Source organism: Ruditapes philippinarum, unplaced genomic scaffold, assembly GCF_026571515.1.
Source record: "Ruditapes philippinarum isolate M1 unplaced genomic scaffold, ASM2657151v2 ctg1544_1_1_1_1, whole genome shotgun sequence".
Lineage (NCBI taxonomy): Eukaryota > Metazoa > Mollusca > Bivalvia > Venerida > Veneridae > Ruditapes > Ruditapes philippinarum.
The window spans coordinates 38,981-54,833 of NW_026866414.1; the positions used below are offsets into that span (position 1 = coordinate 38,981).

The 15,853-nt window shown below is 31.4% G+C and overlaps 1 protein-coding gene across 1 annotated transcript in view; it reads right to left on the reverse strand.

The window, feature by feature from the left end:
* LOC132732410 (spectrin beta chain-like) overlaps positions 1 to 14,750 on the reverse strand; it is a 32,726-nt gene extending 17,976 nt beyond the window's left edge. Inside the window, exons 1-2 of the mRNA XM_060718826.1 lie at positions 14,571 to 14,750; positions 5,931 to 6,070 (exon numbers count right to left, since the gene is read on the reverse strand). Of these exons, the coding sequence (XP_060574809.1) occupies positions 5,931 to 6,047 (117 nt within the window). The 5' untranslated portion in view covers positions 6,048 to 6,070; positions 14,571 to 14,750. The remainder of the gene's footprint in view (positions 1 to 5,930; positions 6,071 to 14,570) is intronic.
* Positions 14,751 to 15,853: the final 1,103 nt, after the last annotated feature.

Genomic DNA, 15,853 nt, shown 5'->3' on the forward strand with positions numbered 1-15,853 from the left:
TACTACCCCATCTACTTCTACATTTGATTAGAGCATGTTTGAAACAGAAAACGTGATTATATTTATGTAATTATATTGATAACATTTATAAGTATATATGTAACATATTGCTCTGTCTATCTGTTACAAGCAATTGATTTTCTATCAACAATATTTATGATAGAAAGTGAATCTAATGTACTTTGAAGGCACATTAATATGCTACTGATATGAATAAATATTCCCTCTTAAAGAAGGTGCAAATATGAGTTATATAATGTTTAAATTATGATTTTAGAGCATGTAAGATGCTTATCACCTGAAGAAAGTAGTGTTGACTGAGAAATTACTCATTATAAAGGAAGAGAAGTAAAATGTTAAAGTAGTAATTTGACTTCCATACAATAAACTAAATCACTATAACTTTTCTGATTTGCCCGAAAGGCAATGGAAGCAAGATGGTTCAGTCAATTCGCAAATGAGTAATTTTTGGACACAAAAAGGCTTCTGAGGAATAAAAATTTCAGCACTCTGTGGCATAATGGGTGTTCAATGTATCAATGTATGTCATTGTATCAGGGCCATCATTTCACAAACTATTTACTTAAACCCTATCTCTAAATGTGATAAATTTGAACCAAATTTTCTGAACATACTGATGTTAATCTCCTCTAACAGTTTATGTTATTTAAAAAAAAAAAAAAAAATTTACTACAAAAGTTCAAATTCCTTCTAAACGGTAATCTGATCTGATCCTGATGGTTTAATAAAAGAGATGGCATCATGTTACATAGCTTTATATTGTTCAAGGCAAAACAAACATTATTCAAGGGATAAAGACATGTCCGATTACAATCTCCCCTCCAATACAGCTGTTTGAGGACCATTTATACAAAATCGACCCAAATCTGGATTCATGCAATACTACACTATCTTCAGTTGAATAAATAACAATTTGTATGATTTATTATGTCACTTTAAAGTAGGCTACCCCAAATACCAGAAATATCTACCTTACACAGCATAATCTTTTCACTAGTATGACTTAAATACCATAACAACTTTTTTTGCTACTACTACTACTACTATTTTTACCAATATATATATATATATACTACAACTATTTTTGCTACTACTACTACTATTTTGTTATTATTAATCTTGAGATTTTATTAAAGACTGACTTTTATTATACATATTTTGACAATTAACCTATCGAGTGCTACTGGCAAATAAGAACAACATCTTCGGACAATTCCATGCAGTCTGAGTTTTTGTTGATTGCTCAGTCATTATTTTGTGCTTGAATTCCCTGCCATCAGAATGTATACATGTATTCCATGTTAAATGAAGCTCTATCCGCCCGTTAAGGCACAAAAAAGCAGCTTTCGCCCTGGACATGTCACCAGTCATGCCCTTAAAAGCTTAATTTTGAAGCACAGTGGTGATAATTTACCACCGAGTATAAGCCAAAGATATGAGTTTTGAGCCAAAAGTCCCTGACATATGCAATGAGCAGGTCAAACTTAATACATGGACCTTATGACAAAGGACAAGTCCATTATACAAAATCAGTGGTAACCAGTTAAGACATATATTCAGATCAACAATGAATGACATAGATGGGAAACTTGACAGGTGTGACAAAACACACATCTTTCCCTTACATGTTAACACTTTTCTTGATAAATATCTTTTCTTTCATTCTGGACAAGAATAATCATTTCAGAATTAGATTCAGAGTCCAACTGCTTAGAGTACAGACCATGATCTGCCAGCAAGAATGTGCTGTTTGATCTTTGTTTGATCTTCGGATGTGTCATTGGTAGAATCAGTTGTCACTAGCAGGCTGAGAGTTAAATCAGAAAAGATAAGACACCTCTTTAGTCTTTACTATCTAGAAAACAAGGTATTTTTGATATTAAGTTCAGGTTGTCTATATACCTTCCCAAGCCCCCTATTCATACTGTTATGTTCACACTGTGTAAGATATGCTGTACTACACTGTGAGATAGTTTATGTTTCAATTTAAATTCTTCTTCAAGGAGCTGCACCCAGGCGTTTCATAAATTCACAAAAAAATAGCAAACTTTATCTTAATATATGAACATGATATTTATCTGCTATACAATAAAACTTTGAAATATAAGTTGGGTAAAAGTATGTAAGAAGACAATCATGGCCTGTAATAAAACGGCAATGTAATAAAAGGCAAAATAATAGCTTCAAAATGCAAATGAAATATAACATACACCAGATATTCAAGTCCTTTACTTCCTATTAAATTACCTCTAGAAATTAAGAAGCATTGCAAAAAGCCAAACATTTATCGGTTTTTTTCTTTTGATGATAGAAAAAAAATCACTGAAACTGTACATTCAAGCCATTTCTTTCCTATAAAGTTACCTCAAGTAAAAAAGGTGCATTCCTTAACTTAAGCACAATGTTTTTTTTTCTAAATGGGTTGTGAACTGAAAATTTACAATATTAGTAATGGTGTTTTAACTGTTTTTTCTAAACTTCTTGTTGAAACGTTTATGCGGGCAATACAAATGACAAGACGAGTAGTGTAAATTATTTCCTTTGTTTTCATCACAAAAAGTATGCAAACCTGTTATACTTATTACACAGTATTTATAGTGAATTCATAAATAAATTTCCATATTCTTAATAATATCAATTTGTGACTCAACATATTCTCATTTCTGAAATTCCCAAATCTATATAAAATGGGAAGTCGGTGAGATATACATACATTAAACCAATAAAATTAAAATGCTAGAACAAATTTTAATAAGAGAATATAACAATATTTCTTCTAGCTTATTTTAATTTGCTTGTTTGATATCTTATGCTATTAATCAGGTATAGAGAGGTGCTAGGTCAAGTTTGGTGAAGATACATCCGGGGCTGATTTAACATTGACAAACAAACTGACTAGGTTTGGTAAGTCAGTACATATATTAGCTTAACCAAACCTCTGGCATCCGGACAGTGGCTGACTTCGGTTAACATAGGAAGTCAGAATTTTGAACAAATTAGATAAATTCTTATAAAGTTAGCAGTAATAAAGCAAACCTGCAAAAGCTATGTACATGTATTTAACATTTAGCATGCTGTCGACAGCAAACTCTACCCATGTGACTGATCAGTGCAGCCCAAGATGACAGCCAGCAAATCCATGCTCTCTGCACAATTTGCCATTCAGTAAAGTAAATATTTTGAAATTTTCCCCTAAAAATAATGAATGGTTTAGTCCATATTGAAAGACGGACTAATCCATTTTAGAAATTTAGCGTGGTTTGGGTTAAACATTGATATTCCTCAAATTGTCACTACAGAGCCCAAAACAAGTCATTTTACACAAATTCGGCAGAATGTAAGAGACTCTAATGGTGGCTCTGCACGGAAACCGATAGTAAACACAATCTCAAATTTTACAACCTTCAAAGTGGTTTCATTGACAATAGACACGCCATGATCAACACTAAGTATTATACACCTATCATACACTGTCAACAGTGTAAACCTGGTGACAATCAGTCTTCGGGCCACTTCAAAGTTTAATGATGAAATGTCTCATAAAAGTAATTGAACATGATGCATAATAACTGTGTAAATATACAAAAGTTACCACCGTTTGAAGTCATTATAACTCTACTATCAAGTATTTACTCTATAAACTAACACAACAATCTCTGCCAATCTTTACCCCTTTCACTTCTCAAGATATGATAAAACTGAATCAATCTATATTTAGAATATAATGCATACATGATTATTATGTCACTTTCTATACAAAATGTTAGCATAGCTATTTTCCTCTTCTGATTCTTTTTAAGCTGCTCATATATAATTTTGGACTGGTATCTATTAATTTTGTATTGGTATCTTATAATCTTATAATTTGGGACTGGTATCTTATAATTTTGGATTGGTATCTTATAATTTTAGACTGGTATCTTTTTATTTTGGATTGCTATCTTATAATTTGGGACTGGTATCTTATAATTTGGGATTAGTATCTTAGAACCGAGGGAATTGCTAGATTCTCTTCATCAATTAACCTGTTAAACAGTCAAATAATCACTTTACTAAAGTATTGTGTAAACCATGTGTAGCAAATATAAATAATTAATGAGGCATATAATATAGAGATGCATGCAACCACAGCTACAGGAATGTCAATGCAAATTTTAAAATCTGGATATACACAATATACTTCAAATAATGCTACACTTTTTCATTTCATTTTGCCTTCGTTTATATAATGATCATGTCAATAAAATTTTAGTACAACAATCTATTACAATGACTAAGAATGATGAAATGGGAACATATATTACTCTTCTATATATATATATATACGGATAACTTCATGTTCAGAAAATGCGTTAAAATTACTATATTAAGCTAAAAAAATATACATAAATTGTACATGAATATGGGATAGTATTAAAGCACATCATAATAATACACTACCAAAATTACACTGCTGAGAGAGATAGAGAGAGACCGCAAATCATCCTGTCTTGATAAATTGTTACTGTAGTTAATCCAAGTATTTCACTGAAGGACTTGTATATCTCCGGGAATGTTGGACAATTTATCATAACAGGAAAGTATGTATGAATTGGATTTTAGGCGACAAGGTGTACTTGAAACATAAAGCACTATGTCTGAATTTTATAACATTGCTTCAATATACTTTCATCCATTTTTTATTTTGAAGAAACATGGCCAAACTTGGGATTGTTCAACCTGCAAATCATAGGTTGTGAGGTAGACACCTAAATCATTAGTCCACTGCTTAAACTGCCTTCATAAGGAACATTATGTAAACTCAAATTTGTCATACAGATCGAAGCTTTCTACCCATGACTTTTCTTTCTGCATAGAAATTTGAAATATAATTGATTTTTGAGGCACACCAGGTCAAGAAATCTTTAAAATACACATATATGACACGGCCATTGTTTCTCTAGTCAAATGTTTTTAGAGGTTTAAACCTGGGACATTATATTAAATGCATAATCAATAATATAATCTGATTCATCAGGTATTAATGTCAGCCTAACATCACTCATTGATTTCTTATAGAAAACTTGTCTTGGGATGTCAATATAAGGTAAAATACTGAAGGGGTATGCTGTACTCAACACTGTATACATAATATATTATACAGCTGGTGCAATGCATTGAGCGAGTCTTGCATGAAATTGATCATTACAGGATTTCATGAAATTATAAATGACTAGACACACGATTATATATGTCTATTAAACAAAAGGCACACAGACTTCTATTTTATGACTAGTCAGTCTACTGAATTAATAATGCTAAAATTATAAGTAAGAGCATGGAAAACAATTTATTTTGTCGAAGGTATCTTTTTACAGCAGTTTTGAACTTAACAGTGTCTGACTTTAGATAAAGAACTTGTTTCTGACAATGCATCAAAAAGTGTATTTTTTTATTTTACCTGAAACAACCCTGGCTGCAAAACTTTGAAAAGGCAAAATAAACACAAGTCCAAATATGGGAACAATAATAATTACCTTAGTTTTCAAAGATAATCAATCAGAAGAAATGATGTAATATCATGTAGTGGTAGTAGTTTAATGTAAGTCATGCACATCAATGAACTAGACATAACTTACATTAACCATGCTTCTTTAGAAAATAAATTATTGATTTTTGTTGTTGGGTTTTTTGAAGGAGACTAGGGTAGGGCGGGGGTCAGTTTATTTGGTTTTTTGGGGGGAGACGAGGGTGAGGAGTATTACCACCTTTCTAAGAATATATGTAATTCTTCTATTGAAAACAGCCTAAATTTGGAAAATGGAATGAAAAATAAACTGGATATACAAGATCCACCACCATAGCATGCTTAAGTCTTATACAGTAAATTTCTGTATTCTATCCCATCAAGACTTGTCAATTATATTTACCTTTTCCAAGAAGGCATTAGCCCATTTGGTAAATGTCTTTTTCTGTATATAAACTCTTTCATCTCGCAGAGCACCTATTCTCCCTGTCTCGAAATTCTGTATGTCCCTTGATGACATACTGCATTAACTCTTCATCAGTGCTGAAAACAAACAATTTAATCCATTTAATGATTAGTTTAAATTATGTCGGAAACAAACACAAAAATTCTTGTTACTTGCTGCTGATATCCATGGATAAGTTTGGCTAACAAGACCATGTATAATAGTTCAAATATAAGCAACTTTCTTATTTGTCATTTAAAAATCTGCACTGAAATTCTTTGCCGTTCTAAAAGAGTTTTTTAGCCGGTCCATTCTTTTTAATAAACTGAAATGTCCCTGAATGCTTGCAGTGGTCCGCTTGCAAGGATTCAAATCCATGGTAAAAATGCATTCCTTAAATCTAAACTGGACAGATCAAAATTGAAGGTAGACAGATTAAACTGGGTCAATATCAGACAGTAGTGGTCAAATTCTGCCACTTCTATATGCAACCCAATTGACAGGTAATTTGATGAGCATGACAGTAGCTTGATAAATTGTTAGATAACAAATTTAATAAATATTTGATGATTGGTCGCTATGCATGCTATCAAACAATTCATGTTGATACATGATGACAGTCAACAATAACTTTCTATCATTAAAACAACAAAACTGCCTTTCATATATATGCAGTAACAATATGTAAAAAAATTTTCCAACAATTTAATGACTTCAAAATCATATGAAAATGTAGAAATATGACATGTCTACACCAGTGCAGTTTAAGGTTGTATATTAGTTATCGGTTTCAGGTCTACAATGAACATTCCATCAGTAAAATGACTTGTGTATCTTATAATTATACAATTCACAACAACTTCTCTATAGATTCTACACAGAATGGAGTGACTTAAATTCAAACAAAGAAAAGTGCATTTCATATAAATTTAGCAAAGTAAGCGAATGTTCCTATTGAGTAGCTACAAACCTTTAAAAGAATTCAGTATAGGGGGGATAAAATCTTCAAATTCAAAACAGAATAATTCTATTCTGTAGATCTTAGCAGGGTCAAGTCCATATAGACTACGTTTCAATGGAATATAGAATATTGCTCCATTATCATTGTCACAGCTTGAGTAATCTTTTTAAAAATTAATCCCATTAGAAGTACAGTGTACTTGAAAATCAACAAAAGGAGAAAACACTTGACAATTAAATTTCACAAATAAGTATTGATTCATATTATCTACTATTCAAAAAGTATATACAACTGAACATGCATATTACAATATTTATTTTGACTGATATAATCGATCTGTTTACTAGTCTGATATTAATACTCCTTAAAGGCAAACTTTATAGGTCAGTCAACGGCAAAATGTTCTAACTAATTTACGCTCAGTGTTCAAAAATGCGTAAATTTTTTAAATCGTAATAAACATTGCTGTTTCAGTTATAGGTAGAATACGTTCAGATATCATGTTTTATGTTTATAGTATGCATACAACACACTTCAAATATTGACAATAATCCTCGAATTTTTCAATGGTTGGTTAAATAGACTGCATTGGAATTTTAATACTTTGCTTTAAACTAAACTTCTAAAGTTACAGTAGCTTGATTAATTGTTAGATAACAAATTAAATAAATATTTGATGATTGGTCGCTATGCATGCTATCAAACAATTCATGTTGATACATGATGACAGTCAACAATAACTTTCTATCATTAAAACAACAAAACTGCCTTTCATATATATGCAGTAACAATATGTAAAAAAAATTTCCAACAATTTAATGACTTCAAAATCGTATGAAAATGTAGAAACAGGGCTCCAGATAATTTTTTAGGGCAATGAGTATTTACTCATTGATTTTTTTGTTAATGAGTAAAACTTGAAATCTGAAATTTGGCAGGAGTATTTTTACTCCTTAAAATGTATGTAAAAGAGTAAAACATTTATTATGCTTCCATGTTTATTGCATTATCATACTTGTAATACAAGATATGTCAAAGTCATTTCTTTTGCTTTTTGGACTCCCTTGGTTAACAATCTTGATTTTCCAAACGGCATACGTTTTATCTGAACCTGAGACATGTTTCTGTTGCTCATATGTGGCAGCGCTAATTATTTCATTAATTATAACCTTAACCGATTTTTTTGGGCATAAAATACGAGTCAATCGTTTTAACTCTTGACAGTGACATTGTACCGGATGTTTATGAAATTGTGTTAATTCCACCACCTTACTATACATACGATAACATCCGATGATAGTCGGAACTACAGGAAGTTTCCGTTAGACGTTGCAAAGCATTCATACGAAGTTAATTCCACCACCATACTATACATACGATAACAACTGGTGATGGTCGGAACTACAGGAAGTTACCGGTAGACGCTTGCGAAGCGTTCAGACGAAATTAAAAATAAGATAATCACCGAGTTTACTTTCGGTTACGTTTACGCGAAAGAAATGTTGCTCAATGCGTAACCTGAATTTTGTGTGCGTTTTCATACGCTTAAATTTTGTTTTGAATGCGTAAACGTGTTATTTCCATGCGTAATTTACGCGTATACGCATCTTATCTGGAGCCCTGTAGAAATATGACATGTCTACACCAGTGCAGTTTAAGGTTGTATATTAGTTATCGGTTTCAGGTCTACAATGAACATTCCATCAGTAAAATGACTTGTGTATCTTATAATTATACAATTCACAACAACTTCTCTATAGATTCTACACAGAATGGAGTGACTTAAATTTAAACAAAGAAAAGTGAATTTCATATAAATTTAGCAAAGTAAGCGAATGTTCCTATTGAGTAGCTACAAACCTTTAAAAGAATTCAGTATAGGGGGGATAAAATCTTCAAATTCAAAACAGAATAATTCTATTCTGTAGATCTTAGCAGGGTCAAGTCCATATAGACTACGTTTCAATGGAATATAGAATATTGCTCCATTATCATTGTCACAGCTTGAGTAATCTTTTTAAAAATTAATCCCATTAGAAGTACAGTGTACTTGAAAATCAACAAAAGGAGAAAACACTTGACAATTAAATTTCACAAATAAGTATTGATTCATATTATCTACTATTCAAAAGTATATACAACTGAACATGCATATTACAATATTTATTTTGACTGATATAATCGATCTGTTTACTAGTCTGATATTAATACTCCTTAAAGGCAAACTTTATAGGTCAGTCAACGGCAAAATGTTCTAACTAATTTACGCTCAGTGTTCAAAAATGCGTAAATTTTTTAAATCGTAATAAACATTGCTGTTTCAGTTATAGGTAGAATACGTTCAGATATCATGTTTATGTTTATAGTATGCATACAACACACTTCAAATATTGACAATAATCCTCGAATTTTTCAATGGTTGGTTAAATAGACTGCATTGGAATTTTAATACTTTGCTTTAAACTAAACTTCTAAAGTTACACTATGTGAAATTGACAGAGTGTGAAAATACTATAAGGCGTACTGCTGGGGACATATATAGACAGCAAAGTGGTTAAATAATTGCTATATTTGTAATATAAAGACTGTGTCGGTCAATGATCTAGTCCTTATGATAAATAATGATAAAAAAATTCAATCTTCTGAAGGTTTCAGATAATGAAATAAGTAAAATCAGGACAAGCTTTATACTGTTAAGAGTTACTGAACAGATGTAGAAAAATAACTCCATCTATACTACAAGTCATGTATTTCTACTGCAATATATTTCAATAAACATTCAAAATATAATGATATCACCTCAAGTCTTTTGAAGAAATTTCACTTTTAAATTGCATTGAAATTCTCAAACTGTTTAATCCTCAAATTTATCAGTCGTGAGTCAACAAAAACATTCTCCAAATTTGAAAGAAAAGGAAATGCTAAATCTTAAGGTGTGTCACTTTCAATAACTTTTTGAAGAAATGTTTAATATAAAATTTAAAATCATTAAATTTAAAAGAATTACCACCAACATTGTCCCATTTAAAACGAAGCATCTTATTGGAAGATAGAAATATGTTCATGGAGCTGTTCGATAAATCATAAAGTAGGAAAAGGACGGTGTAAAGTACTATAGGTAATATTTTTGAGGGCCACAGTAATTCTTTTTTTCCAATTGACAAAACCGTCAAAAATTCAAAACAGAATCTTTCCCAAAAATTGAGATTTTTTTCAAATTTTACTGAAAAATGCTATCAATATGTTTATATTACCATCTGATTAAAAGATACATGTACTTTATATAATTTATAAGGTTTTGGTCAATTTTCCATATTTTTTTAGTTACTATACTACAAAGTCCCAATTAAAAAGGCATGTTGCTTAAATATTGGCTCCTCGTGATATAGTAGGGTGTCCCTTGACCCTGACAAGCTTGAGAGGTGACCTTGACCTGCTTATGAATTTCATATATCATGTATTTTAAGAATACATTTTAACAAGTATGAAATTTCTAATCTAATAGGTCTGTATCAGATCTGGCAAGTTATTAAATAGTCATGAACATTTAACTTAACTAAACAAAATATTACAGGTGAAAATATGAGCTAGGGTCAAATGACAGGCTAAATTTTGCTGACTTCTAGAGTACAATTAACATGACAATTTTGTACAATTCAAATAAGTCAAAAGTAGAGCTCTAGTCTTCCAAAAGACTTTAATTGTCTGATTGTATATTGCTAGTACCGGAAAAGTATGACATTTTACGTTTGTCATTCACATTAATATATAAATCATGTATTTAAACAATGAATAATATCTACCAGTGTTTAAAACACATGTAACATAGCTGTCAGTGTGGTATCTGAGAAACTGTTTGAGGAAGGATGCATTAGAATAGTATTAAAATAAAACATACAATTAAAAAGGTCACCTTATGCAGATAAATTAATATGAGTGTGACAATTAATCACTATAAAAGCTATTGGGTAACTATGTACTATGTAGTATAACACTTGAAACCTTTTGAGGAATCTAATGGCCACATTTCCTTATGGTTATCTTTTTGTTTGATAATTAAACAAATACTAGCTCTTTACAATTTCCTGAATATGCCTCAAAATACTTGTTATAAGACAGAGAACTTGCTACCATCATCTTATTAATGAGATTGAAAACTGTTATGGAAATGCAAAAGCTAGGAAATCATTTTTTCAAAAATCTTAAGTCAATTTGTAAAATCTATTTGTTCAATATTTTAAGCAACTGACATGTACATCAATTTTAAAGACAGAGTCTCGAGAGAGAGAGAGAGAGAGAGAGCAGGGCAGAGAAAAGTATTTGCTTAAAACCCTCAAAAGTTTGACCATGTCGTTGAATAACATTTGATAAACAGATTATGTTAAGTTTTACATCTAAAATATAGAATGATGAGGTATATAAGGTTACATACATTTTGACCATACAGAATAGAAATAGCCATCATAAGGCTGATTTAACATCAATAAAATTTGCTTCAGGATATATACTTAAAGTGTTGCTCATTGAACTTCTATTTATACGGCTATCTGTCGGACTTTCATCAACTGAGGTAGTCAGATGTAACACCTCTTTATTATTTACATCTTGCAGAGATTTTACAGGTGAAAAAAACATTAAAATAAAAAGTGTATCTTCCTGTAAAAATAACCAGGGGCAGCAATAACATGTACAGATATTAGGTATGATCATGATCACTACATTTTATAATACAGTTTAAATATTTCTGGTATGAAACAGAATATGTTTTTGCACTGTTACAGATCTACTATTTGGCCAAATATTGCATTAGATGTCAAGATCCATAAATTTGTGGATCTATTTACATTTAATTTCTTTGAAAAGGCATTACTTAAAATCAAGAGAAGTGTTACCAAAGTATTAATATTGACTATTCTTTGAACTGTGATCAGTAATCAATAAGTAAGTCTTTTACTATCCCTGCCCAAACCTTTATAACCTGAATTTTTAAACCACTATTAGTGACTCCTTACATTACTAGCTGAACATATCTACTACCTACTTTGGGTGCAAGTGCATGGGCAGATAAAAACTTGGTTTATTTCCTTTTTATCCCAAACAATCCCTGGGTTTTGGGGGAAGGGGGAACAAAGTCACAAATCTTGTCTTCTTATAATAAACTTGGTAAACTGAAGAATTGCTGTACATTGCTGATGCATCATTGTGTGTTTAATATTCCAAATTCTAAAATGCTATGTACATTAATTCTACTGAATTTTTTTATCATATTAACTGTCTGAAAAAAAGGATGCATTTTTAAAATATGTTATCTATACATTGTACAGCACAGTTCAGACAGTATCTAAGATTATTACCAGGAGGGCATTTCATACTTTTTGTATTTGTCAAATAAATAATATGTTTTATTGGTAAGTAATACGGGGAAGTCAAAGACCGGGCCCGCGAAGCGGGTCCGGGCTTTGGCTTGCCCGGCTATAGACTACACGTGTATATTTAAAAGAGAATCAAATAGAAAAGCAATTAAAAAATATATAGAATTCTATACCTATCAATGAAATTTTCAGTGTCAGTTCTAGTCGGGCGCCGCCATTTACAATGTAACTCAATGATAAAAGGCGGGGTATTCCGATAACGGAACAATTCTCAACTTTTCGGATAAATAATAAACATCGAGTGTTCCGAGTGAAAACGGAAGCGGTGCATGTAATACCGAATGACAATTTTAAAAGGAAAGAATGAAAGGAATTTTTTAACGACTTCCCCGTTCATAGGCTTTGCCTAATTTCATATTATTTTGTCAGGAAAGTAATGCACTTGTCTGATAAGAAATCACAGAAAATCAGACAAGAAATGAAATTTGTCTAAGTTTCTTTGTCAGTTGACAATGTAATTGTCAGGTAAGTAATTTTTATGTCACATCCATGTTTTATCAGGTAATATGCATTTGTCAGGTAAGTAAATTGTCTATTTGTCAGATAACAGCGTTTTTTTTCTCTACTTTGGGAATGGTGCCGGTACCAGACTGATTGGGAAAAAATGCGTTATTTTGACTCAAATTGGAAATTTTTTAATGCATTTTTTCAGCTACAAATAAGATAAGTCATCATGAATAAAGATAGCTAACAGCTTCTACTGTCCAGATAGAACTATTGAGTAGTGATTTATATGAATATGTTGGATTTAAATGATTTTAGAAAAATTACTTGGGCTTGTGGGCATTTTGAACAGCCATTTTGGGAATTTAAACATTGGAAATTGGGAATTTTAATGTCTATTTTCTATTGGGAACAGTACCGTTTTAGGGTAGTAGTTATATATAGAAAAAAACACTGGATAATAATACATTTTTCAGATGAAAAATGTATTTGTCAGGTACATTTTTTGTCAGGTGATAACTTATTTGTCAAGTAAGTAATGTATTTGTGAGATGGAATTAAATAATACATTTGCAAAGAAACTAATATTTCTACCTTGATTAAAAACTGTCAGGTACATTGTAAGAGATAATAATGTATTTGTCAGGTAAGTAATGTTTTTTAAAGGAAAAGAGTCAACTCGGCCCTATACCAACTCGGCACGGGTCAACTCGGCACGGGTCAACTCGGCACGGGTCAACTCGGCCCACTTTACAAAATATATATAACGTCTTTACTTTGCTTTGCATGTTGTTAAGTTAAATGAATAATAAGAAATATCTTATTATAATTATATAATTATACATTGTACTTCTGCCGACAGGCTATATTTAGAAAAAAAAAGTTATTTGTCTTGCAGATTCGATAAATTTAATATAGATCTGGAACATACGATAGTACATCCCAGTATAGATATAATAAAAATGTGTTTCCTTTGACGCATATTGTTTGTAAAGTAATTTTCAAAAAAATATGAAACAAAAACGTGTTTACTTAATATATGAGCTTCTAATTAATTGCAGGTGGTCACTAATCAAATTTGAATGCATGAGTCAATCATAATTATCACCTAATTAATCGGTATCCTTAACATACACATTGATTGATAATAATAGCCCGAGACAATAGGAGTCCTTCAATGTCTTTTACCCATTTTTAAAAGTGGGCCGAGTTGACCCGTGCCGAGTTGGAATAGGGCCGAGCTGACTCGGGGGCCGAGTACGTTTTAGGGCCGAGCTGACCCGGAATCTTTTTTAAATACTTATTCAGTTAAATATTTTTTGATATATAACACTATGTACAACCTAAATAGCATTATTCCTTAAATAGCTTTTATTATCTGTAAAATATCATATCTGGTATCACTCGTCTTTATATTCTACTAAAGGTATTCTACTTTCACTTTCTAAAATGTGTACCACGAGTTACTTCCCTTCCTTTCAATACACTAATTTCAAATACACATGCACAGAAAATAGGTGCAAAATCGTAATGTGCAATGACTTATTCACAATTCAGAGGCCTTAATTCATTTATAACATGTAAATGAATACAACCAAATGGCTTTATTGACCTGTCATTGGGTGATAAACCGTAAATCAGTGTAAATATTTACCAACAGCAGCCGTCACATACTACTGTCAATTTATGAGCTCAATTTTAGCGGGTATTATTGCCACTGTCCTAAATAGGAATCAAGTAAAGAGTGACAGAAAAACTTACCTTAAAGCAAAGACACTTGAAGAAGCAGTCCACTCGTAGAGTGTTAATTAATAAAATATCCTTATACGCTTATAATTCCATATAAAGGCAATTTTACTCCGTAATAAATTAGGTGACAAAACTTTACTAATTTGTAAAATGGCCGACGGCCGATACCTGTCAAGGTGTGTCGTCACTCGAAGCGCCCTCTACTGTCAACTATGATTACAATTTGAAAGGGGCGTGTCATGTAATACCTAATTTCGATTAAATAATTTTTAATATGTTCTTATAAAATTTATCTCTTCAAATTGACAATTAGACTAAGTTAAGTTGTTATTTATAAATACAGATTAAATTATTGAATAGTAATCATAATAATTCAATTGTATGAGTTGAAAAGATGGCTATGTATTTAAGATTGATTTGATATCGGAATTTAAGTTTCATAATAATTTAATTTAAGACTTCATAAATGTAGACATGTGTACTATTACTTTTCTGTGTACATCTGTGGGGGAGATAACGATCGTGATAAATTGGCTAGCAATTTAAGACAATCTCTTCCCATGGTAAACAAACATGTAGATCTATGTATGATTTTGCAAGTAGCACTGACACGGGGATATTGAAAAGTAAATTTTAAACAAAAGTTCACGTGGAGACTTCTAAAATGACATTTTGTCACATTCTGTCCGTTACAGTCAACCCTGTGTTAAGATACCACATTTGAATAAACCGTGTAAATGAGGTCAATCTTAGACCGCCCTTCATTGATTCTGAGACAGACGATAACTTAGTAAGTTATCTTCTTTCACAGACTGATTAAATAGAACAAATTAAGTAACCCCCAAATAAAACCCAATTGATAATAAAGGCCATTGTCGGTCTCTTTGATGGCCTTTTTTCAAAGGTTTGACAATATATCTGTCAGGTCAAAATTTTCCTCATTCTTTTAAATCTAATTATCTTTAGTGCAAACGACCTCTCAGTGTTTCAATATTTAGGATCTCCGAAATAGCAAAATGCAACTGCACTATAGAATACAATTAACACTTCCAAAATTTATAAAGAATGATGTTTTAATTTTGAAAACGAATCTAAGTGGACTGCCAAAATTTACACATAAAATTTGGCATACAAACCGGGTGAGCCCGAACTAGTAGACAGCAGGCAAGCGTTTAATTTATTTTCTTCAGCAATTGCTCCAAATACATGTTAATCTAACATACAAAAAATAAGAATACACCGAAAGCAATTGGGTTGGGCAACAAGTACTTCGAATATTAGAGTATGGCCTTCGC